The 26,372-nt window shown below is 29.0% G+C and overlaps 1 protein-coding gene across 1 annotated transcript; it reads right to left on the bottom strand.

The window, feature by feature from the left end:
• Positions 1-9,077: 9,077 nt before the first annotated feature.
• Positions 9,078-21,734, bottom strand: LOC112685969 (epoxide hydrolase 4-like). Its single transcript, XM_025558042.1, has 6 exons — positions 21,138-21,734; positions 15,664-15,788; positions 12,238-12,522; positions 11,457-11,614; positions 11,041-11,325; positions 9,078-9,484 (listed from the first exon to the last, which is right to left on the bottom strand). The coding sequence occupies exons 1-6, from the start codon at positions 21,462-21,464 to the stop codon at positions 9,342-9,344; spliced, it is 1,323 nt and encodes a 440-aa protein (XP_025413827.1). The 5' UTR covers positions 21,465-21,734; the 3' UTR covers positions 9,078-9,341.
• Positions 21,735-26,372: the final 4,638 nt, after the last annotated feature.

Here is a 26,372-nt window from a genome sequence, read left to right as displayed (position 1 = left end):
AAATATTTACGTATAAGGTACAACAGAGTAAGGTGTTATGATTACTGTCACTCATTTAAGTTATTGTTATTATCACTTTATAATCATGTTAAATTTATTACAATAATCCTTGAAATGTCGAGTTAATATACTTCAAGTATACTATACTTGCATATTATCAACTAAATAAACCATTGTTGTTAATTCATTTTAAAATTGAAAACGGTTCACTGAGCAGTGACGTCGTTAGCGAGCAGGCAACTCAGGCAATTGCCTGGGGTCTCGAACTTAAAACAAATTTAGGAGCCCACAATTTGCCAGGTTAGAATTGTTGGATATATTTAGGTGTAAGGAAATTTTATTGCTTTTGCCTATGGCCTCGTAAAAGCTTACGCTGGCACTGTCACTGAGACTTAATTACTCGAAATATTGTTAGAAACTCATCGAAATAATTATAACGGGCGTTATACAGACATACAGTAATCTCAAATAGAGGGACCTTAACTCATAATGAATGCGTAAAACTTAAATAATTTATTCGATACTATGTCCAATCTATCATTTATATTACAGAAATACAATAAAAATTATTTGACTATGATTTTGACTACAAATAACTGGAATCCAAATATTTTAGACAGGCTTTAATTAATAACAATAGATTATAATTGCTTTGATATTTTATTATAATGATAACGGCATTTTATACAAATTGGTAGGTAATCATGATTTTTTTCCGAATACAGTGAAAATCCACTTGATTTATACATCAAAAACAATACTCGTCCTACTCTAATAATCACAATATGAAGTATATTATAAAGAATACTATTCTTTACGCTGATATTTGTGTCCCTTGGAAAATTTTACTATTTAATTTTTACTAATTCAAGTAATGTATAGGTTAGAATAGTTGAATTAATTTTAATTTACTAACATTAAACTAACATTAATATGCAAAATAGATAATATCTTTCAAAGCAGTTGAATTTTGTGCAGGTGCGTAGCTAGATATTTTAAAAGGGGTTATTCAAAATTTATCGACAAATTTATAAACAACAAAATAATAACTTAACATATACTTTATTGTATAAGCATACAAATACCATAGTATATTTTTCATGAATATCTGTTAATGTGTATTATTTTAATGTATAAGAGTATTTAAATATTTTATTAAAATTTCAAATGCATATCTTGTCTTTTACATATATTTTAAATTGTGTATGAAATGATAAAAAAAATCACAGCTTTAGTTTATTAGATAAAACAATATTAATTATTAATTAAATGTCGTTATTATTTATATGATATCGTATTATAAAATGTATAATATCTTATAACATAAACCAATAGTAAAAATTAAAAAAAAATGTAGACTATGGTAAAAATGTTTAAATTTAATAAAATCGTTTTAAAATAAAATAATTCTTATATATTTTGAAAAGGAAATTCATTATACTTTTAATTATAAACATCACTGTAAAATTTATACTTGAAATATAATATTACATTCTCGTTGCTGTATTAACCAGTCGGGGGAGCAGCTAAATTTGTTATTAGTGGACTAACTCCATATACCCCCTCCTCCGATTATACTTATGTACTTATTGTATATATTTTCTCAATGGAGCTCTATTATATAGATTGCCAGATTTCATAAACATGTACCTATAGTTTTGAATCCGTGGCGTAATCATATTTTTACTTCAATAACAACAAAAATATTTTCAAATGGAAAGTGAATGTTCTCACCAGACCATTAATGTAATAATAAACAATCTGCACTAGCCCATAACAACTATTATATTAAATAATATACATCACCTAAACGTTACAAAACGTAACCCAATAACCTAAAAATTGCCAAAAACAGGATTAACTATAGAATTTCCAGAAAAAAATTCAAAATAATTTATTTGATGAATAAATTTTATTCGATTCTGGTTTATATTTAAGGGCAGAAGTGACATTTCATCAACCAAACCATAGGTGTGCGCAGACATTGCTGGCAGGTGATGCATCGCTTTTTTTTATATTCATCCTTTACCTTTTCAAAAACAGAAAAAAATCAATATTTTTTTTTCTTAGGAGATCTCATTTTATTAATATATTCAAACTTCACGCTTTAACACTTTTCACTTGCGCAATTAGTTTCAGTTACTCGACTCTTGTTTCAAAACAGACGCTTATTGAGAGGACTGCGGAAACCGGAGAGTCTTAATTATATCTTTCATAATAATAAATAATTGGGTTTCTGCTTTTGTAAAAAACAGTATCGGCGTCGATCATTATCGGTGATCGACAGTGGACACGAGTAACATATAATGTCTATAATAATTATAATATATACGCAGAATACTGTTATATTTTTATGTATCGTGTTAAAAGGCATAACTTCTATAATATAATATAAGCGTGGTATAACAATATTATGAGATAATTTTAAGATATTTCAAATCTACCGAAAGCCAACTATTTGTTTTCTATATATTAATCAATCTGCATTTTTTCTTTAGGTTTACTATTTTTTCTGTGAGGCATAGCCCCCTGAAATTAATCCATGGACGCAGACAATTATGTTTCTTTTTCAAAAATTTCTCGGAAAAAAAACCGTTTAGGTATTCATTTTTTGTTCTTTGAAATGTTATGTAAGTTGTAGAATTTGGGTAAATCTGCTGCACCAAAGTACATTTTTTCAAGACATGTATTATTCGTAACTAGTACACAAAGCTTTTTACGATTGAAATTGCAATTAATTTTACCCACCACGGCTGTGTAGTAATTATAATGTAATGGTTTTATTCAAATAGTCATTTTATTATAGTTCAACTTAATAATTAAGTTTTGATATATTTATGTACCGTAGTTATGATCATTACTTCATTAGAAACCAGTAATTTTAATTAATAAAAACAAATTTTGGAAGTGGAAATATATTTCAAGTGTTACTGATTATTTTAATATAATTAACTTTTACCCACAATTTTTTTATTTTTTAATTTATAGATTTCAAAAGAATTTTCTAAATTTAGGTTTTTTTGTATTATAAATATTAAGTTTAATGCAGCGATTTTTCGTTTCCTTAAACCTACAGTGGTCATAACAGGTCACTCGGGTCTCTTACGATTATTTCTATGGAGCATACAATTCGCTCAGAAATTCAATTTTAAGCGATTCTTCCCCGCGGACCGTACCTACTACATGACATTATTTATAATTTATTTTATACCTCTAAGGTATAATTTCCTGAATTGAGTTAACTTGTTAATGTTAATAGGTCAATTCATAATTTTTATCATTATCATTTAAACAAAAAATAAATAAATAAAAATTACCAAAGGATTATATACACTCTATGGTCTCCACTTTCTCGGGTTTACTGAGTTTTGAAGAGTAGACTCGTGTACGGATCACAAATAAACGATATTACTTTATTAAATTGTATGGTTCCGCCAGGACTTGGTTTCACGATGACTGTTGATCGAGGACACTACTAAAAAGAAAGAAAGAGAGAAAGAAAAAAAAGGAGGTGGATGAAACAAATAATAATAATAACTACACAGACAATATTAGAAACGGGTGATAGTATTAAATAAGTACAAACATTGCGGATGCCAGCAGTATGATTGGTGTGCCATTGAGCTAAACTCGTGTTGAAGGTTCGCGACGGTATTATTCTTATCTTCGCTGTGCTTACGTGTTGTGTGTGTCTGTGTGTATTTGACGTATTTCAATCATTACTAAGTGCAAATTATATAAATGTCGGACATTGAACTAAAATAAATATTATTTTTTTATTTTTTTTTTTATGAATTTCATGCTTGCCAAGTTTTTTGGTTTTCATCAATCTAATTTTTCAAATGGTATCGCGATGTATAGCATAAATTACATGTGATATCAAAAAAAAAGTATCGCTGCCAACGTATGAGCTCGGCTCAATGCCGTACCTGTATGGTTATATTATGTAGTCTTCACACTACTCATAACGAGCTACGACATCGGATACATAAAATAAATACCTCTCTTATTGTATCTTATGGTATCTTATTCACATTACTTTCGTTAGCATAATAAGTATCAGGCGTTTTGTTGCGAGAATGGGATCAATTATAATTATAGCGTTTACCTCCACAACACCTAGCACCGTAACACCTAGCGTCTAGAACCATAGAACCTAACTTTTTGTATTTACCTCCATATCACCTAGTACCACAGCGTCTACCTTCATATCGACTAGCATCGTGTCGTACACCTCCATACCACTATAGCACCAAAATGCCATAGCGCTTACATTGTCTCATTTACCTCCATAGTAACTAGCACTATAGCATCTACATCGTAGCACTTGTCTCCATAGCCCCTAGAACTTTGCATCTAACACCTAACTGCATTGTAATTTCCATTGATGGTTGTTTATTTATGGTGTCAACTTGAAAAGGAGCAGTTGATGCATTCAAAAATTCACTAAACATGTCTACTGTCCCTGTAATAATCACGCACTTATTTTGTCTATATTAAAATCTTCAACAGTTAAATCTATTCCAAACAGTGTTGGTATTATGCTGAAGGTTATTTCATTTTTTAACATATCATCAGCTAAATGTAATTTCGTTTTGAAAAAATATTTAAAACGCTTTTTGTGTAGCTACGTGGAACACGGTTGGTGGAAAGACATAACAGGGTACAATATTTTAAGAGGTCTTCAAGATAAATCATTAAAGCTTTAACTGAGGTATCAAATTGGGATGACACAGTATAACTATTACATACATTTTGTTCAAAAGAAATTATTTTTCATAACAAAAAATTCGATTTTATTGCATGAATTAATAATACTTATAATAATAGAATATATTACAATAATTAATAATGTTAATAATATTGTATAGTTGAAATAAAAATAGATATGTAATTTGATAGTGTAGTAATATATGTAATAATAAGTTTGTAAACATGCATTATTATTTATTATTTACAAAATATAATATGCGTATACTTATATGTGTATCAACAAAATATATTTATGTATCTGTTCTCTGTGAAATTGAAATAATTGCCTGATATCTTGCTGATTTTTTTTTTTTTTTTTTGTTCGATTGATGGTCCTCACACTTATTTTACTAAAAATGAATTAAAGATTTTCACTTTTTAAAAATCTGGAATAATTTTATTAGGTGTGCAATGCTTCTTATATTTATTATATTATACGAGTATATTACATACAATACTGCTTGTTCTAGTCATTTTCCTCTACATCCACATCTCTATAGTCTACAGTCTATCTTTTTCCTATCATTCATAATTTACAATCATATAGTAATATACTCCAAATGTATGTTCTTCGAATTTCTTTCTTAAACTTAAACTTAGATGATTATTAGTAAGAAGTGACCATTTTTTCTCGAAAGCTTGTTTTGCTAATGTAATTCATTTTCTTATTTCTCTCGTAGATTTGTTGTCATCAGTTTTCAAGTAGCAGAATGCGTTTATTATTGTCAGTGTTCATTGTTAATCGTTACGTTTGTATTTGTTATAATGTTGATGATGAAATGACTAATTTTTTTTACCTAAAACTTTACTTTATCTGGTATCAACAAAATGAATAACTGTTAAGTTATTACACCAGAAATGGAAATTTAAACAAAAAGTAAATCTGAAGGGGAAATACAAGAAATTATTAGTGTCAAAATAAAAGAATATGAAGAATTAATATCAATTCTGTCACCTGAAAGATTAAAAATATGCAATGAAGTAAATATATTAGAGTCTAAATTGAGAAAATCTTTTAGATTTAGTGTGGTTCATTAATTTAAACTTTGGAAAAATAGTCAAATCTTCATCCTCGCTAAATTCAAAAGATTTTCTCAATTTAGATGTCGTGTAATAACTTTACAGTTATCCGACTTGAGGATCAGTGACGGTGCTAGATTTTGCGAGGTAACTGCCCCTATTGTCCACCCCTTCGCGCCGTCCCTGTTGAGGATAGTAGATGAGGTAAAATTTTTTTTTGAATGATAAATGCATTTCTAAATATTATTTTAATTTTGATTTGTTATAAATTATTATAGATTAATCAAAAAAATGTTGTGAAATATAATATCTTGCTTTATGAGTGATTAAAATCAGAATAGTTAAATTATTTATTGTTGGAATTAACAACTATAGTATGCACAATTATTTGCTTTTAAATTGGCTGTATAAATAAAGGAAAAAAAATTTCAATAAATTTTTCTGTGAAATGTCGTTTTTATATTTTCGATATCGGAACTACAAAAAAAGTTATTCAAACTAGAAAAACACAAAAATAATGGATTTTGAAACAATAAGAACTTTTTTCGTACAAGAGATATCAAAAAAATAAAAATGACGTTTCACAGATAATTTTCTCAACTATATTGTATATAAATTTGGAGTCTAAACTATTACTACAGCCTGAGTGGTTCTATCCCGCGTGACACGGTTTTTTCGGACGAATTTATACATGTGGAGCGTCCTCTTAAACAGAAAAATTAAAATGTTTTTAAAATCTTATATCACGTATATAGTCATGTATATTTTAATTTTAGATTCTCAGTGAAATGAAAAATATTTTGCTTTTACATGCTTTTAAATAATTAATTTTAAGTTCAAAGGTTATGCTTAATTGTGTCTTTTTTTCTATTATATAAAAGAGTTAAACCAACTTGATTAAAAACTATTATGTTCTTAAACGTTTATGCAGTTATATTAATATTAAATCTAATCACAATTGAAATTAAAAAAATAAAGGAAGGAATACATGGAGAAAAATTTTATTTTTATTTATTATTATTTATTTTTCGTTTTACATAGAGATAATTCATTTTAATAGGAAAGATAAGATTTTTTAAAGTGAGTCTGTATTGAAATATTTATAAATATTAAATAATTGAAATAAAATTTACATCAATTCAGTTTTAGAAGAATTACATATAAACAATGAAATAAAGAAAAATAATTGTAATAATATTTTTAACGCACAAACCAATTTTATAAATAATATTTTATATCAATATATTTTAGATAATAATAAATAATAATAATCAAAGTTTTTATTATTCTTAACATGTTTATGTATAATAATAACTCGTTTTAAAATAAATTATCTCATTGTTTTAAACTTATCATCTAAAACCAGAAAATTTAACTTTAGACTACATTATTTTTTTTATTTTCTACATTGGATAATATAATTTGATATTATAATAAGCATATTCATGTTTTGTTTTTTAATCATTATATAGGTATATCTACAATTTAACTATGTAATGTATAATCTAAGGTGTATCTTTTTTTTAAATCATTATCAATAAAATATATTATACGTATTATTTTCACAACTTAACCATTATACTTGTGTAGTGCATCATAAGTAGCTTATTAGTGCCAAAGATATATTATTATTTTTCAATGATATTTTTTCCTTCTTCTTCTTAATAATTAGGGCTCTGTAATAACCCATCCCTCCTAATTATTAGACCCCCTCTTTTTTTCAATATCCTGAAGACACCAATAACCTTCACTGTTTGCGTGGACCAATGTCTCCTCTTCTAATACCCACTAAACATCTGTGCACCACTGAAGATCTACTGCATATCATTATATTTTACAGCAGCTACTGCACATAATATTTAATTCTTATATAGGCCGAGTAACGTGACGTGTAGCATGGAAACTGATGCAGCAAACACGTAACAACTAAATGACTATTTTTGTTTAAAGATAAAGTCCACCGTTTCTTTGCATGTCTTCTTTTCTGTTTTTTTTATTTTTTATTTCTGAACTAATAGCTTAACCTAACCTTGCAAGTGAAATCAATTGTTCGGGATTCTTTGGGCGCACGAGAGCTTAATTCGTAATTAAATTTCCTTTCGAGGTATTTATCCGGAATAACAGTTCAAAGATCAATAGATTATCATTATTATTGTTTACAATCCTTCAGAAAGAATTTAAAAAAAAATGTATATTATTTCAAATAAACATAAGATAAAAAGACACTAACGCATACCGTTTACATAGTGATAAGTCCGAGTCACTTTTGACATCACCTTGGCACATTATGTTTGAAAATAACCTAAACAAGCTAAAGATAAATATTTAAAAATTATGACATTTTATATAATACGTACATATACACACAGTATATCAATATAGTATATTATTTGTATTTTGTACACATTAAATTATTTAAAGTTAAAATGATAAAAATAAGTAATTTTAAATGTTTATTCACAATTAACAAGGTTAACGATTGACAATAAATTATGTATTTTAGATAATATCCTAAATTACGTTTTCTGTATTTTATCTAAGAACTCACAATAAAGTATTGTTTTTTTTTTTAATTTTTTTATAAATTAATTAATTTTATTATGTTATAAATTATTTTTTAAACAATATATCTTGTTAAATTTCCTTAGAAACTAGTTTTTTAAACCTAATAAATTATGAAAAAAATAAAAATTATTAAGCGAAAATAATTACAGTTTTATTTTAAATAAATTAAGCAGAAAATAGAATAAAATTATTCAACTAACACCTGAAGTTATAATTATCAATTTTCCAAGTAATAAATATTTTTCAAATACAAATATTTTATTTAACCATAGTTAATTATTTAAGAATTGTGATTATTAAATTAAAATTATACTAATAATATTAGTTTTATTATTTTGGTGGTAAATTTTGTTATTATTATATATTCAATGACAAACTTTGGGAATTCGGAACTTAAATTTTTTGAGTTTGTATTTATTTTGTAATTATAATTTTTTTTTTTTTTTTTATCGCATTGATATTTATCAGAGAACTTAGGATTAATTAATTTACAGTTATTCTCTTGGTATATATGCTAATTCACTAAATATTCAAATGTAACAAATACAACTAACGATGTACTTTTGCTATTACATTAGGAAATTATAAAATAATAATAAAAATATATCATTGCAATAGCATTTAACAAAATATTAGTAACTTTTTTAACATAAAAGGTTATCACTTAAATTAATTGTATAGACAATTGACTATGTATGAGAAGCATTAATGCAGCATTAAAAATAAAAATACATTCCTGCATTAACTCAGAATCTAATTAAATTATTTAACAATTTAACCTTTTTATAGTAAACTAGTTCAACAACACAATACTTAATTCTAACTGTATTTCTACGTGTATAATCAAGAATTATTCTTCAAATAATTATCTTAAATATAATAATAATTTTAAATATCACTTTTTTTTTACAACAACAAACATGCAAAATAATTAAAACAACATTTTATCGCAAAACTCGATTATTTCGTTTTTAATTAATCTTTTATGGCGTCTTAACTGGGGTCTATAAAATAGTGGTTCTTCTTTGAACTGAATCTTTTAACGTAGTCCCATATTGAACTGTAGACGATACAATTCCTTTCATTCTTCCGACAAAACCGCTTGAACTCTGCGACCGCACTTCTTCTGGGGCCATTTTTACATTAACTGCGACAAAAATATAAAAATCAAGATCATCTGATTCACACAAAAAACAATAGTTATTGATTTATAGAGTCGAACTTGGTAAAAATGTTTGAGTCGAGATCGTATCTTCACTCGAATTTAATCAAGAATTTAAAATCACTCGACTCAACTCGAAATAATTGAAACTCGACTCGACTGAATATAAAAAAAACAACTATTGTTCAACTATTGATTTATAATGATTATCCAAGACGTTGAGAACACTTAACGTACATGTTAATATATTTTCATAAATCAAGATGGATATCCGTTACGGTGAATATCAACAACAATAGTTACATTTAATAAATTATAAGGAATTTCATAAAGTCCCGATGCATCATGGTTTCTCGGAAATAACTATAATAATACATCAAATGATCTAAATTATTCGTTAATAAAACGATAATATTAAAATATTCGACCTTTTGACATACAATATATTCTTTAAACATAAACTATTTTATAAACTTTGTCATAAATATTTAACTAGATCACATATATTTGATGATTAATTGATTATCACTCCGAAACGTTGTACATTTTTTAAGGCTCTGTTGTCTATTTTCACACTCTAGCCGCTGCTAGGTTTAAAGCTGGAGGCGAACGGGTTGGTTTGCGTGACTAGAGCGGGTCCGCAGGTTGTGGATAGCGGTATTTAAATACTCCCTTGTGGTGGGGATGAGAGGCGGAATTAAATACGTCTACCCGAACAGCGAACTTGCGTTACAAGATGACACGGGGCAACGGTAAGTCACTGACCTTGGCACTACCAAGTAAAAATTTTAGTGTCAAAATAGTTTCACAAATTAGTAACCTATTCGTAATAATTTGTAACCACAAATTTGGAATTTGTAACTTAAGTATAACCGCCCAAAATCAATTTTCTATTTGCGGGAGCCAGTGTCAGATGACTCGGACACTGAACGACGTTTTTTCGAGTTTCGGATGCTGGAGTTAACTAACACTGGCACCCGCCGAAAATAGAAAATTGATTTAGGCAGTTATACTTAAGTTACAAATCCTAAATCCCTCCGGGGTTGTTGGCCTTTTTAGACACGATTAACGGTCTATTTTCACATTAGTATAATCGGTTATAGATAAAACAAAAAAATGATTAGCAACATACACAATGGTAATTATGAATAACGACTTTTACACCTAATAATCAACGAAAAAGATGAAAATTATTAAATCGGTTCAAAACTAAGAATTGTATTTCATTTTTGAACAACAATCATAGTTAATATCCTATGGTCAACTATTTAACGTTTATAACACGTATACATCATTAAATTCATATTTACTTGATTAAAAACATAATCCTGATAAATCACCATGACTGTATTCTAATGAAATGTAATATGTTCCTACAATTATAAGTGAGCCTAAACTGAGCGGTAGTATTAAATTGTTTCATACTAATCGGTTTTTATCTGGTAAGTTGATGAAAAAATAATAAATTTATTACAGTTCTTTTATAGGTAAGCGAAATACATATTTCATATTAATTAGTTTTGATACATCATTTAATTTACCTAAAAACGATATCAATAAATCGTTGACAACCTGAGGTTGCTCCTGATGAGGAAAGTGCATGGCGTTATCAATGATTCTCAAAGTAGAAGTTTTCAAAAACTCCGTGGACTTGACAAAACTTTCCAGTTGTACGCTTTCATCTTTATTGCCAGTGATGAGCAAACACGGAACTTGGAGCATATCTTCTTCGGCTCTGTATGGATTTGAAGAATCATTGCCACAACGAGGCTCGATTCGATAAAATGGTAAATTTCTAAAATAATTTATTGCTCCGGTCCAATCCTCTAAACATTAAAACCACAATATTATCATAATATAATAACATAAATTATTTCAATTCAATAAAAAAACCGTAATCAATAATACTACAGGAAAATTGCTACTTTTCTACAAGTGTGTAATAAATTATGGTTACCTTTTCTAGAAAATGTATATTTGTAAGCGTCAATGTAATCTAAATCATCACTTTGCTTGGTCTTAGATAAGTGTTGATAACATTGGTTGATTATTTTTATATCACTTTGCAAAGCATCCATTTCTGGTAAGTAAGGAAGTTGGCTAAAGCAAATCCAGCTATATTATAAAGTAAAAGGTATCTTTTAAATAATAATTAATAATAAAAAGGGCCAAACTCTTAAGTCAGATGAGAATCCAGTGTAAACAGGGCCGGATTTAGAAAGGTCTGAGTGGGCAGCAGTTAAAAGGTCCTCACAATTTTATGATATTTAATTAAGAAAATAGAAAAAATTTTTTATTTATATTTACATAGTTGAAGAACTAAATTTCTGAATAAGAAATATTCTAACTTTCTTTAAAAAAAATAAGGGAATTTAAAATTTGAGAAAATTGAAAACATGGAGTGCCTAAAAACAGCAAATATGTGATCAAAATATTATGAATCTATGAAATATATTTTACTAAATCATTAATAACGTTTAATGGAATCCGTTGAAATATTATACTTCATCAAAATTTAATTTTGTAACGCTTATACAACATTTATATGAGTTTCCTTCATTTTTTTTTTTTTTTTTTAATCTACAAAATAGAACATGAAAATTCTTATATCCGATTTTCAATCCTTATATATATTTAATATTAAATTAATTTTTAATAACACAAATGGACTGGATCATAATTTATATTGATTTCATGAGTGATTTAATTTATTTACAATTATCCTGCTACCGACTTACTTCCTGTTGAAGAAACTAGATGTGGGTAAGTACTCCCAGTGAACATTAGGATGTGGACATGATATTGCTACGAATTTCGACACACAATTAGGCCATAAATGTACCAGATACCAGCCTAATAGAGCGCCCAAGTCATGGCCAATCACGTGACATTTTTGAAGGCCGTTGACTCCTAGCATTGACATGAACGTAGCTAACTCATCCACAAGATTTTCAACCCGGTAGTTTTTGCGAGCTGATGGTTTGTCTGAGTCACCAAACCCCTTAAGGTCTACTGCAATCACACTAAAACAGAACAAGCGGTATTAAATTATATAAATGTGTACACGTTAGCATAAAACATTATCTAGCAACATGTTGAGTCGAAAAAAACACATTTTCATTTTTAAAACCACAAACGTAATGTTACTTTTTAATAATTTGTAAATCGTACTGTATCCAAAGCATTAAACGAAGAATAAAACGAAATAAAATAAATTAATGAGAAATAAATGGGAAAACAACTACAATTTGTTATGAAGTCTTCGTGTTACAAAAAAGAAAAAAGATAAAAATTTGAACATGGCATTTCAAAACATTATTGAAAGAATTTACATCAAAGTAACACAAATATATTAACATTAAATGAGATAAATACAATTATTTTGCTTATCTTAAGTAGACGAATATTATCTTTGTATTTTGAACAAAAATTAGGTTTATTAACCATTTGAAGCATAATAATCTTTGATTTATACCACTTTTAAAAAAATTATCCTACTCTTCTATGGCGGTATAAATTTATTACCACAATTGTATCTGTATGATCTTAAATATTTAATTATATTCTTCGGAAAACATATTTTTGGCACAATTTTCACATGTGTTAACGTGTTAAAGCATTTTAAAATCTTTAAATTAAATTGTTTGAGTATCAGAGATTATCATGATATAAATCAGACAACTAAATAACATAATTTTAAAGGAAAATAGAAGGTCCAATAAATTATTTTTGATCGAATAAATAATTTTTTTTTTAATAAAAAAAATAACAAACGGTTCAAATTAAGAAAATAAAGGATTTTACATTTAACAGAGGTGGTTGAAAAATAAACTTAAAAACCATAGAAAAATGATCAGTTATCCCATTGTATGATAATAAATTAGTATTATAAATTTTAAACAAGTATATGTTTAAAAAAAATGAGATCAAATGTCATATTAATTTATTATACCGTTGCCGTTAGTAATGTTAATACAATTTTTTATTAATACAAATATAAAAGTGAAATATTTTTTTTTTACTAGTCAAAGTATAACGAACTTCAAACGTTTCATATTATAATATTAATAAAAATATCGATTAATTGGTAATTTTTAAATATACTCGTAATAGTGCTTATCGTTTATTAACAGTATAAATAGCCCACAAGCCACATAGTCTTATTTTAATTGTTTTCTTTCATATATTTATAATTAATTGGGACATGTTATTGTACAATCTATAGATGACCTTGTAAAGATACCTACGCTGTGATTTTATTGAAAACATTAAATGAAAAGTATAAAATATTTGTAGTCACTGTTTTATAATAATAATAACAATTTTTAGTTCCTCGATTATCAAACAATTATCTTGTCCATATACGAGTAGGTACGATGATTTATTTTATAAATATGGTGGCTGAAAGTTTTAATAATATATAAAAATGATTTATTAGGTGTACCATTAATGCGAAATTTTCAGGTAGGTTAAATATATTACTCTTCATTGATATAATCTTCATAATTTAAAATAATTATATATGAATAATTTCTACGGAGTGTTTCTTTTAAACGGAATTGTTTTGAGTAATATTTAATTGTTCAGTTTTCATCATAACTATAATATTTGTCCTGTTTTATATATTTTATTCAAATATAAAAAAAACCATGTCAAATTTCAATTAGATTTTGGTAACGTTCCATTTTAATTAAACATGTTTGAAGAATACAATTAATTGTTATATGTGTTATCTTAATAAATGAATAACAAATGGTGTATTCACTAAAATCATAAATATTAATACAATGAATAACAAAAGTAGAGAAATTTAAATTAAAAAATTAAATAGAAATAATTGTAATATTTCTATATACTATACCTATTATTTCTATTATTATGTCTATATACTATACCTATTATAACAGTTCATTTTGTCAGAGTTATTTAACTATACACAACGAATTAATTACTTTTATTTAGTTATAAGTTTATAAATAATTATACCAATATAAGTATAAATAAAGAACGGACTTATGTACCGTGTAATTGCCAAGTGCACTTAGAAACAATGAAAATTATATCTGTTCTGACCTTGCCTAAAGCTCATCTGGTGTTAGAAAATTTTTGAAATTATCAGTATTTTTTAATCTCATAATTATAATTTTCATTATACTAAAATAGTAATTCAGCATTTTATTTCAATAAGTTCGTGCACTTCCATTTAAAAGGCAGAGTTATATTTGTTTTAATAATTTCATCTCTTGTACATACTATTATGAATGTCTAATGATATATGACTCTTTGAATGTCAAAATCATTTTGCAGTTAATTATCATTTGTTCGTAGGTTCAAATCGTAGTATACACTATTATATTGTGAATATACCCTTATGCGAAACTGGATGGGTCAGTCAGACCATAAGACTATATGATAACAAAATGTAATGTATATTGATTCGTATGAGAACTTTGCAAGAAAAAAATATGTTGAAATTTATTTGTTGTTATTTCAAATATCTGATAAATTAACACGGTTTTTATTGAATTTAAAATAAATTATGTTTAATTATAATTATTTTACAATACAACTTTACAAAAAATGTCAATTAATCAAATATGTGAAATAATAATAAATAAATTTCAACTTTGTTTATCTTGAAAATCTCTAATATAAATCGATATGTCACATCCACATCTTTTGATCTTGGCGAATTGAGCATAAAAAACGAGTGACAAATCAAAAATCAACATCACAAATCGATTCACGTTTGAAATTTGCAAGATATATCTTACAAGTATTAATTATTACGAGTAAATTCGAAATAATGTTCTAATGATAATTATATAAAACCCAGGTTTTGAAGATAGAAAAAATTGTAAAAGATTCTTGATTTGGCAACTCCAGAAAAATGCGTATAATAGTTTTCTCAGCCATTTTCAAACATTCTGTATATTATCCGGTATAAAATTATAACCCCGTATAGAATATTTTATTAAATTTGTATTATATTGATTATTTTTATATTTAACTAAACAGTTTTTAATTCAGATTTATCAAAACTTATATCTAAAACAAATCAGTTTAAAATTTTTATATAAGTACCAATAGAAAATATCAGAATAGTTGAGTTACATAATACGTAAGTAAAACGATTCTTCATTATATAAAATAATTAAAATTACCGAAAATGTTTTGACAAGGTGGGTATTTGATGGTGCCAATTTATCCAGCACGAAGGAAATCCATGCAGCAAAAGAACAATCATGGCTTCGGGATCACCACATTCAACATAATGAAATTTAACTCCCTAAATAAAACAAAATAAATAACTATTAAAGCATTAAGTAAGTCAGGAAACTTAAAATAAGTTAGGTTGAATATTTCAAAACCCATAATTCAAAATTATGTTACAAGGAAGGTTTAACTGAACTCTAAAAATGTATTTAACCATCAATTTTAATAACCTACAATAATATAACTTACTTAGAAAAATATCAATAAATATTTTTCGAATAACTGTTTTTTCGGTTGCTTAATGTTCAAGTATGATCAACGTAAGAAACGTATGCTTTATATTTACTATATCATAGAGTATATTTATACACTCGTATTATTCCAAATAGAAATAACAATTAGTACTTTTTAAATTTTAAATATATACTAGGAAATAAACCTAATCAAATATTAGAAAATGTATCTTAATGCTTTTTTTTAAAAAAAAGTTGATATCCAAAAGTCAACACCTTCACGTAAAAATTTCATTAAATTCTATTTAGGTTCAAAATATTTCTTATAAATTAGTAATAGTAAATAACATGATAGTCCATGTGATCGCTAATGAGTAGGGCTCGGAATTTGATGCATTTTGCATTTTTTTTTTCGAACTTTTTAGAAGATGCTATCCTGGACACAAATGTGTTTCATTAGCATGTGAATCCGAATAACTAATTTTTATTTTTTATTTTTTTACATTTTTTGGTGATTGCTACTTTTTAAGTCATATTTGACATCTTTATGTAATTTTCCCACATTTTTAGTCATTTTTACTGATTTTAAACTGGTTCAATTCTTTATTGTTTCTTATCGACCATTATGCCGATAACTTAAGACTTGTCCGATTTTATCTCATCGATTAAATTTGTCGTTATGTAGTGAATAGTATTATACCTAAATTTTATTATTTTTTTCCTAATATTCAATTGAATCGGTCATTTCAAAAAGGCCATATCTCTCTAAAATGAAAATTGTCAGGAAACGTAAAAAACCTATTTTTAAAAATCAAAATTAAATTTAGATAAAAATTGAAAATGGGTTGACTTATTTAATTCTCTTATAAAAAAAAAACAACTATGATATGGCGGTCTCGCAGGAAATATGCATTATTATTAGTTAGACACATCTATCACATATAACTAGTTTTGAAAATGTATGGAGAAATGACCTTTTCGAAATGGCCGATTCAATTAGTATCCGATATTAACTCGTTGATTATAGTCGTCGCTTCATTGTCATTTTATAGTGAATAATACCTATTATACCTAAATTATATTATTTTTTCTTAATATTTTCGAAATGGCGAAAGTTAAAACGTTGATTAGTGCTCGTCTCCGTCTCCCAATCACTTAAGTGGACGTGGAGAGAAGTTTTTCCAAGTATAAATATTTATGAACAGATAGATAATCGTCGTTCATTTACTTTTGATAACATTAAATACGCTCTAATCGTACAATTGATAAATTTAAAATTTGATAAATTTATTAATTAAATGTTTGTCATTTTTTTATTTCATATTTTGAGTAAGTAACTTGAATGTTTTGATAAATTTATATAGAATTTTATAGTAAAATAGAAAAAAATATTTAAAAAAAGTGTATTTTTTATTAATTTAAAATAAATGTTTGTAATTATTTAGGTCATTTTTTTAATGTTTTTAAGGTCATCAAATTCCGAGCCCTACTAATAAGTAACACTGTAAAATTGTTATATATAATATGTTGGCGACCCATTAGCCCGAAGTTTCAACAAAATACAAAAAAATATTTGATATATTCCGAATAATTTTGAAAGACATACTACTAAATTACCTATTGGATTCAAAGACATATATCTTGTGGTGTTATATTTTATAGTCTTAATAGAAGTTATAAACATATAATTAGAAATGATTAATTAAATTTTTTGGAACGTATCGAGAGAAAACAATTGTCGAGCGAAGCAAGAAAATTTATTTTAGGATTAATGTCCATATTTTTTTAGTGCTTAAACCCCCTATATTTATTAATACACCACTGGTTAAAGGTAATATATATATATATAATATAATATTTAAAATTTTACATAGTATTGATTACTAAATACTACATTTGAAAACGTTTCAAATTTTACATCAATTTAAATAACGCAAAACGCTAAATTGTTCATAATTAACTGTCAATAACGGTAAACGGAAAATTTCTTAAATGTTTAAATTTGTATAACGTTTATACGCTTAAATTGAATAACGTTTAAATTATTTATAGCGTTAAACGTTCAATTGCTTATAATATTTAAATGTTCCATAACGGTAAACAATATATATTATTTTGATTTAAGCCCTGGTCCTGCTTAGTGAAAAATCAGATAAAAAACAAGATTTAAATATTACCAAAAATTTTGAGTCCCCCCCGTAGAAGTAAGTCTAAATACACCCCTGCGTCAACATATCTTAATTCTGTTTTCGTTCAATAAATCTTAACCTACTCAAAACTATATATCATTATAAATATATATTTATAACTCCACCGGAATCTCTAGTTTGGCACATGAGTGTCGAATGCCCAAATCCGCGAACGTAAAGGTGCGTCCACACTTGTGTAACATGCAACTGCAACACGCAACTTGTAACGTATTCTTGTAACTATACAGTGAACTTGTAACACATTTATGTAATAAACTGGCGACCGGCTGACAGTTGGTAATTTAGTGAAACATCAAAGGATTTTACACGAACATGTTGCGGCCAGTATGGACAGGTTTGCCAACCTATTACTAATAACTAACCTATTATTAATAATTTTTGTTATTCCAACTGGCAGTTGACGTTTGATACAGAAACGAGCTTGTATTTATTGTTTATTAAAATATTTTATTTCAAATATACAATATTCGAGTGGTCAAAAGAAATTATTTTAAAATTTATAGAAATGTACCGTGATAAAGAAATATTATAGAATCCTTCGCATAAAAATCATTTTAATAATATATTAAAAAATTATGCTTGAATTTCCATTTCTGATCAATTATCAAATTTATTGCTTATGATTTATTTGGACATACGAAAGAGGTATTGGAGACTGGAAAATGATTCACTGGTTGCAAGAAAACGAAGAGTTACAACTAATCTTTCTTGAACACTTATGGGTCCTTTGAGTGCTGTATAGGTTTTTTCAATTTTAGGTCCGATTAAATTAATAAGGTAATCAAAGTCACTAGAAGACATTCTTAAAAAATTTTGAAATTTACCATTTATTTGTTGAACTCTCAGGTCAGTCAATAATGTACTTCCACCAAAATACAATCTGTGAGCGAATAATCGAGTTTGCCACCACTTACGCTTCCTTCGACTTTTTTTTTTAAAGCTAGGGAAATAAAAATATATGCAGCTGCAGCTACCCGAGTAGAAATGTTGACTATTCTCTCAATTTCAAGAGACTAATTTTTTTTTACATCGATACATATTTATTTTATATGGAAAACACTGCATTATGACTTGTAACATGTTGCAAACTAATGATGCAACATGCGAATACAACATGCGAATGCGACAGTGCAAACGAACACCGAACATTGTTATAGTAACATGTTACATGTTGCGTCTAATGTTAACGTTATTTTTCGGAAAGGCCGAACACTCTTCAAGGAAACATCCCGTATCACCCTAGATTGATACCACGGGATAAGAGTAATACCATACGCTATCAGATGGGTAACACTGTTATAATGCAGTTTTGCCACGGTGTGGGACCACAATTGATTAAATATAGGTACGTCCGAAGAAAACGATTGTGTTCGACAAATACGTATGATAAAATATATTTTAAAAACAAAGTCTATAACTGTAATTAAAAAAAAATGGGAAGGCCAAGGGAATGGTTTTACTTATGATAATTCTGGTAGTGAGCGAGATTAGAGGTTTCGGACGTTATATTTAACTTTAACGTCATAGGCTAGCACTGAATATTTTAAGAATAATGTTTGATGTTGGGTAAAAGTCCTACAAATGAAAACAAAACTCTTCAATATCCGATTACAATACTAATAAATGCAACAGTTGAAACATAAGTGATAGTTCTTGTATCTTTTATTTGATAGATTAAATAACACATTAATACGGTGTTCTGGTCAACAAGCAATTCTTTCCGATTTTGGCATACATTGTTCACCCTCGACACGCGTAGCGGCTACTGAAATTGATGGGTGACAAACCGCCAGCATACGAACTTCAATTGTATAGATATTTTTTGTGTTTTTAAGTTACTAAGCATTAAAAATCTAACTTTTGGTAACCGAAACTGTATGACCGACGAAAACAAATTACGCATGACTGCTATTTCAGTCGGTGGAGTAATCAATAATTATTATGATAAATAGCGGTTATTAATTAAAATAAATACGAATCTGATGTTCATTAGCGTATCGGTTTCCAAAGTGTGCGTCGCGATGTCTGAACAAGGGCGCCGCACCGTCATGAAATACTATCGGGTCTGAAATTTTCCTTATGATTAGTCATGCTAGACTTGGAGAAGGGCGCCCTAAAAAAACCTTAGATCAAAAATGGTGCCATGACTCGAAAAAGTTTGAGAAGCACTGCATTAGCGGTTGGTTGTTAGATCGTATACCTATTCGTAACGTTCTACAACTGGTAACCCGATCAATTTTGATAATAACACAACAGTCCCCGATTCCTAATGTGTTTCTGCATCGAAATTGATGAGTAACATTAAAACTCGCGAAACGATAGCCGATAAGCAAGAGACGCTACGGGACGGTATGACTTTCGTAGATATTTCGGATATTACATTTGAAGCCGTTCCATTAAATTTTCTATTTTTTACAAAACATATGTTTAACCGTAGAGCTTCCGGTGAGAAAAAATATTCGTCCAAAAGTAAACGTATTTATTAGATTTGTTGAAAAACGATCGCGGGGCACGCTGTCGAAGACGTGTGTACACATAGGCGCCACTATAGCCCATATAAGGGGTATTGAGGCGTATCTTTGCTACCACAGAAATTGTTTTGGAGTAGCAAGGGTATCTTTTTGCTAACCCAAAAAAAGTTATAGATTTTAAAAATATAATCGAGGTTTATTATTCTAGTGTATACGAACATAGACCACCTGTTATTGTGATTGTATCCGAAACACAATATTTTGTGATAAGTCCAACACGAACAGTAAAACAGTGTACACACTATACGTCATACCAAGATTTACGAAGAGGAGTTAGCCTGTTATCATGTTAAACCTTTAAAAATTAATCTTTGAACTTTCTAAAAATAAACGTTGCTACCACAAAATTTGGACTTTAGTGACGCCCATGTGTGTACAAAAAGCGGCCGCGAATCGGAATGAACACGGACCGGTCAGCAGGTCGCGCGTAAATGCGAACACGGTTTACCTTGACTTTGACGTACGAATGAGTACCGAATACCGTGGTGAACAGACACGGCGGCGGGCGGTCCCTGTGCGCGTGCGCGGTCAGCCGCGTCCGGTCCGATCCGTCGCCGGCCGTCTTTCCCGCCACCGCAGCCGCCGTTGTCGCCGACTTGTCGACCGGGCCGCCGTCGCCGAACGGGTTGATCGACCACAGCGGCCCGACGGCCCGGAAGGCCGCGTTCTTGACGACGATCCACGAGCCCCAGACCACGGAGAGCGCGAGCATTTTCAGCGCGTCCACGACCGGTATGGACACCACGTTGTCGCGGCCCTCGGCCAGCACGGCCATGGTAAACGAACGAACGAACGTGCACCGTGTGTTGTCGCTGCCGCGATGCCGGGCGACGGTAATGTTATCGCGACGGACGTGCGAGAACGGGAAACGATGAGCCGACGTCGGCGTGCGAAGACCGGTGCCGGGAGGAGGAACGCGTCCGACGATCGACGGCGATCATCACCAGCGGGCGCGCGCGTTCGGAATGCGGCCGAAAGCCCTGGTGCGCCTCAGGACGTGGAACGCGCGGCCGACGTGCTCGAGCCGTACTGACGATGCCGTGGTCCGGGCGCGCCGGAGACGGTTCTTCGAGCCGAGCGCGCGTGCGCGCGTTCATTCGTGATAACGAGTAGCGGCCGCGGTGGACTTTGACGCCCGCACGCGTCCACCGGGTGACGGACCAGGTAGTGCGATCGCAAACAAGTGCACAGGCCATCGTTGCTCCGGTACCGATCGGGATTGACCGGTTGTTGCGCCATAAGTCATGACCTAATCGTGTGCACAGTATTATGTATTTTTGTTTAATAAAATATTTTATATTTTGACAGCCTGGTATAAAACAACAGATGTCAAGTATCAACCGCTGCTCGAAAATATAAATCAATTATTATTATCATTATTTTATTATTGAAAAAAAAAAATCAATACGCAGTACGATGTTCGTTTTTGTCATAATTACAATCAATAAAAGAATTACATTTCGTCTTAATTTATTTTGTTTATCTTAGATTTAATATTAAAATGAGTAAAAATAAAAAAAAGTGTTTTGCCCGCTACCCTTTGACGTTAGTGTTTGAGTTAGTTTGAGACCGTTGTAGTAAACCGTCTGGATGGAACTCTATATTTTGATGCATGGAGGTGCATCTCCATAATTTGTTTAGTTCTTTATTGACTAGATTGCTGATTTTTTTCTATTTTCATACTTTTTGACTTTTCTATTTTTTTAAAAAAAAAACGGATTAATAGAAGCTGATTAGTTTCTAGATTGAAATGTTTATATATCCGAGTAAACATTTTACCGAATTGGAAAAGGTAACACTGTGAATATTAAACGTTAAATAAAACGATTGTAGCTTAGGGTAATCAAGTAAACGTATTTTACAATTTTACATGGTATTTAAATATGTAAAATGTTTACTCGGATATAAAAAATATTCCAATCTATAAACTTATCAGTTATAATCACCATTAATTTATCATTAAGAGTTTAAGTCAAAAGAATATTATAAATAATTATAAATTATAAATATTATTAATAAACTTGTGGGTAAACGGCATACCTCTCTAATGCGTGACATGCAATTCGGAGAGACTTTTCTATGAGATAGCATGCAATTCGTACATTTTTTTTTTGCATGCAATTTGGATGCAGCCATTTCTTTAAATATACCTTGATATAACTAACGAGTAAACATTAGTTTTTATATCAAATGTTATCAAATATTAAATGAATAACTGAGAGTTCATTTCTTTTGCAGTTTTAATGATACCCGTAACACACTCTGAGCAATCCGAGTTAATAGAGTTGAAATATTTGTAAAATTCATCTTCTATTGTTTTGAACCCATTAGTAATATTTAATATAATTGTTACGTTATGAAATTTTTTATTTACGGTACAGTTAGAGCAATTATTTAAAATAGTAATGTTAAAGCTTAATGCTGTATAAAGCCATTAGGAATCAAAAAAACGTCTTCATTGACTTGATAATGCCTGGGTGGCATAGGATAAAATTTTTTCAAGTTGCGAATAGTTGTTTTTATGGTGTAAATATTGAAATATATAGGACAATTTTGACAACTACAGCAATTATGCTTTTTAGTTTCAAAATGTCAATTTTAGATACTCCAAGGTCTCCCTCCAATGGGTATAATATTACATTAAGAGCATATATAGTCCAGAGTTTAAATATTATATTTCAATAGCAAAAAAAAAATTGTTTGCTCATCACATATTCATTATATTTTAAAATGTTCTGTGGTATTATATAAAAATTATAGATAATAGCAAGGCTTTGCATCCGAATAATTTTTTCGGGTTTCGGGTTTCGGGTGTTGAATATATTCAGGTGTTCAAACACCGCAATACAACATTTAAACAAACGTTTGAGTGTTAATAACCGTTATTATTCGGGTTAATATTGGTTAATACGGGTGTTAAGTAGATAAGGAAAAATATTATTTTTTATTGGGGGAGTGCGGTGGGGAGGTTAAGCCCCCCCTACACTACTGAAATATTTATATTTTTTGTTACCTGTCTATGTAATAAAATATAAATTTCTTATACAACTGTACAACAGTTTTTTAGACCAAACTATCATTATGTTAATATTAAGCAATGGTGTAACCGCGATTTATTTTCGGGGAAGATGGGGCTATTTTATATGTGTATAAAGCTTATAAATTATAATATCTATTAAAATTAAAATACTAACACTATGTCCTACTCCTAGTTAGTGCGGGCATATCGCATTTGACAAAAAACAATTTTGTATTCTGCGTTTGTGTTTGTGGCATAGGTGGAAATCGGGAGGGGGGGCTTGAGGGGACTAAGCCCCCCAGTAATATAAAGTACAGGTTTTAGCCCCCTAGCCCTAAAAATTGTTATGTGGCTAAAATACAATAATTAATATAATTGTAAAATACATTTTTAATAACAGAATTAAAAAAAAAAAAAATTCTGTGATAAAAATTAAATCGAATTCGTAAGATTTTACAAACTTTTTGTCATGACTTTGAACGATCGCAATTAATGTAATATTAATAATATGTAATAATACCTGTATAAGTTGTTTAATTTAATTAATTAATAATTTCTGTTTAGAATACCTATATCGTAGAAGACCTATTACCTATTAAATTATAATAATACGACATATCCGCTTGAGATAATTTTAAAAAATAGTATCCAAGTTGTTTACACTTGAACATTCAACATACCATACCATTCATGCACACCCGTCTATATGATATATTGCTTTTGTCTTTATTTAGATACATTTTGATTAATTAACAATTTTGTATATTATTTGTGAAATTATTCCTGTGAATAATAATTTTACTATTAAACAACTAATGACAAAATTGAGATAACCACAAAAAATACTTACAAAATGATATGTCACATAAAGATTGTAAAATAAAAAATTATTCGGGTTTCAGGTTAAAACCAATATTTTATTCGGGTTTTGGTTAATTCAGGTGTTTAAAAAAAAAAAAATCATTCGGGTTATATGGGTTTTGGGTTTTTGATTTTTTAAGGGTTTTTAGGGGTGTTACGGGTTCGGGTTAATTCGGGTGCAAAGCCCTGGATACTAGTAATACAAATTAAAATTTTTACCTAATTGAAAAACAGATTTCTAAAGACAATATTTGGCTGGTACCGAATTCCATCCCGGGCCCCCTATGGTTCCATAACTGAAGACCGAATTTCGTTCCGGAGGCGGAGCAACTATGCCTGAATTCCGTCCTACTACCTGTAACTATGTAACTATGTAACTATTTGGCAGTAATATTTTCCTTCTCATTTTCTCTAGGCTTAGGACTGGCAGCTTTGCTGACATGTTTAAAAATGTAAAATCCGGCAAAACTGCCTTATTTATTTACTATTGACATACGGAGCAAAAAAAACTCCACTTACAGTATATGCCATTTATATATAAATATGACAGTCATATAAGTATTTTAATAAATTTAAGAGTATAAGTATAATATATGTTATGTGTAATTAGTATTTAAATTATTTATTATTTAAATTATTATTTTTTTTTTTAATTATTATTTTTTAGATTTGAAATAGGCTGGTAAAACTTAGACGACACCTGACTTTGGTATACACAATACATAGTATATAAATCGTTTACGTTTTTATTGCGAATAATTGCGATAATACAAAAAAACGATACGCGTGATGTCAGGTGAAGCCTCTTGAAGTTCTATAAAATTGAACTTATATTAATACCGTCCAAGACTAGACGGGACGGAATTCGGACATAGTTTATCCACCCCCGGGACGGAATTCGGACGTAGTTGCTCCGTCTCCGGGACGGAATTCGGTCATTTTCAGCAACCCGGGACGGAATTTGGCGATTGCCCAACATTTTTCCTTTTTTAAAGCATTATCAAATATTAAATCTCATAATTTTAATTTATTATTACTATTTGTTTTTAAGTCTGTAGCATGGGTGCCGGAACAATGGGGGCACAGTCTTTATAATATATCTTTTTTTTTATTTACCTTTCTTAGTATTTGTAACTGTGCCCACTGAGCACACTAGGACTGCTCAGTCTCCATGGTTCAAAAATTGTTCCGACGCCACTGGTCTGTAGCCTGTATTAACTATATGTAATTCGGAAAACTAGATTCTAATTAATTCCAAATAAGTTTCAAAATATTGATGAATGTTTGAAGTTGATAGGACGAATTGGGGGGCCAACTTCATGGACGTCGATTATTGTACTCAAATTATCGTTCGATTAAATTTGGCGTTGGAAAAAAAATTAAATATCGAGCGTTCTCAATTGTGTTACCGAAAATAACTCTCTCAATCGTATTTTACAGTTTATTATTACTTATTACATCCTCCCTCTCCCCATTGCAAATCCTGAGCACGCTACTGGACTTATCCATGTATTTTACTTAATAGATATCTAAAAAAATATTGCAATTATATGCAAAATATTTGCCAATTTGTTATAATATAACAAATATATTTTGTTATTGCATAGATTTGAATTTTTCGAGATGGGTATGGGATCGAAAAAATTATTTCATCCCGAGGCGCGTATTCATTAATACGCCATTGGTATTAAATGGTGAAAGTTGAATTTTTAAGCGAGATCGTGCTGTATTTAGTATCAATATATTTCAGAACTATTAATGTTTTAAATGATCACTAAATTGTTTTGTTGATGAATAACCCAG

This window comes from Sipha flava, unplaced genomic scaffold (genome assembly GCF_003268045.1).
Source record: "Sipha flava isolate LNK unplaced genomic scaffold, YSA_version1 299_pilon_pilon, whole genome shotgun sequence".
Classification (NCBI taxonomy): domain Eukaryota; kingdom Metazoa; phylum Arthropoda; class Insecta; order Hemiptera; family Aphididae; genus Sipha; species Sipha flava.
The sequence above is the reverse complement of the archived record's forward strand: the minus strand, read 5'-3'. Positions and strand labels throughout refer to the sequence as shown.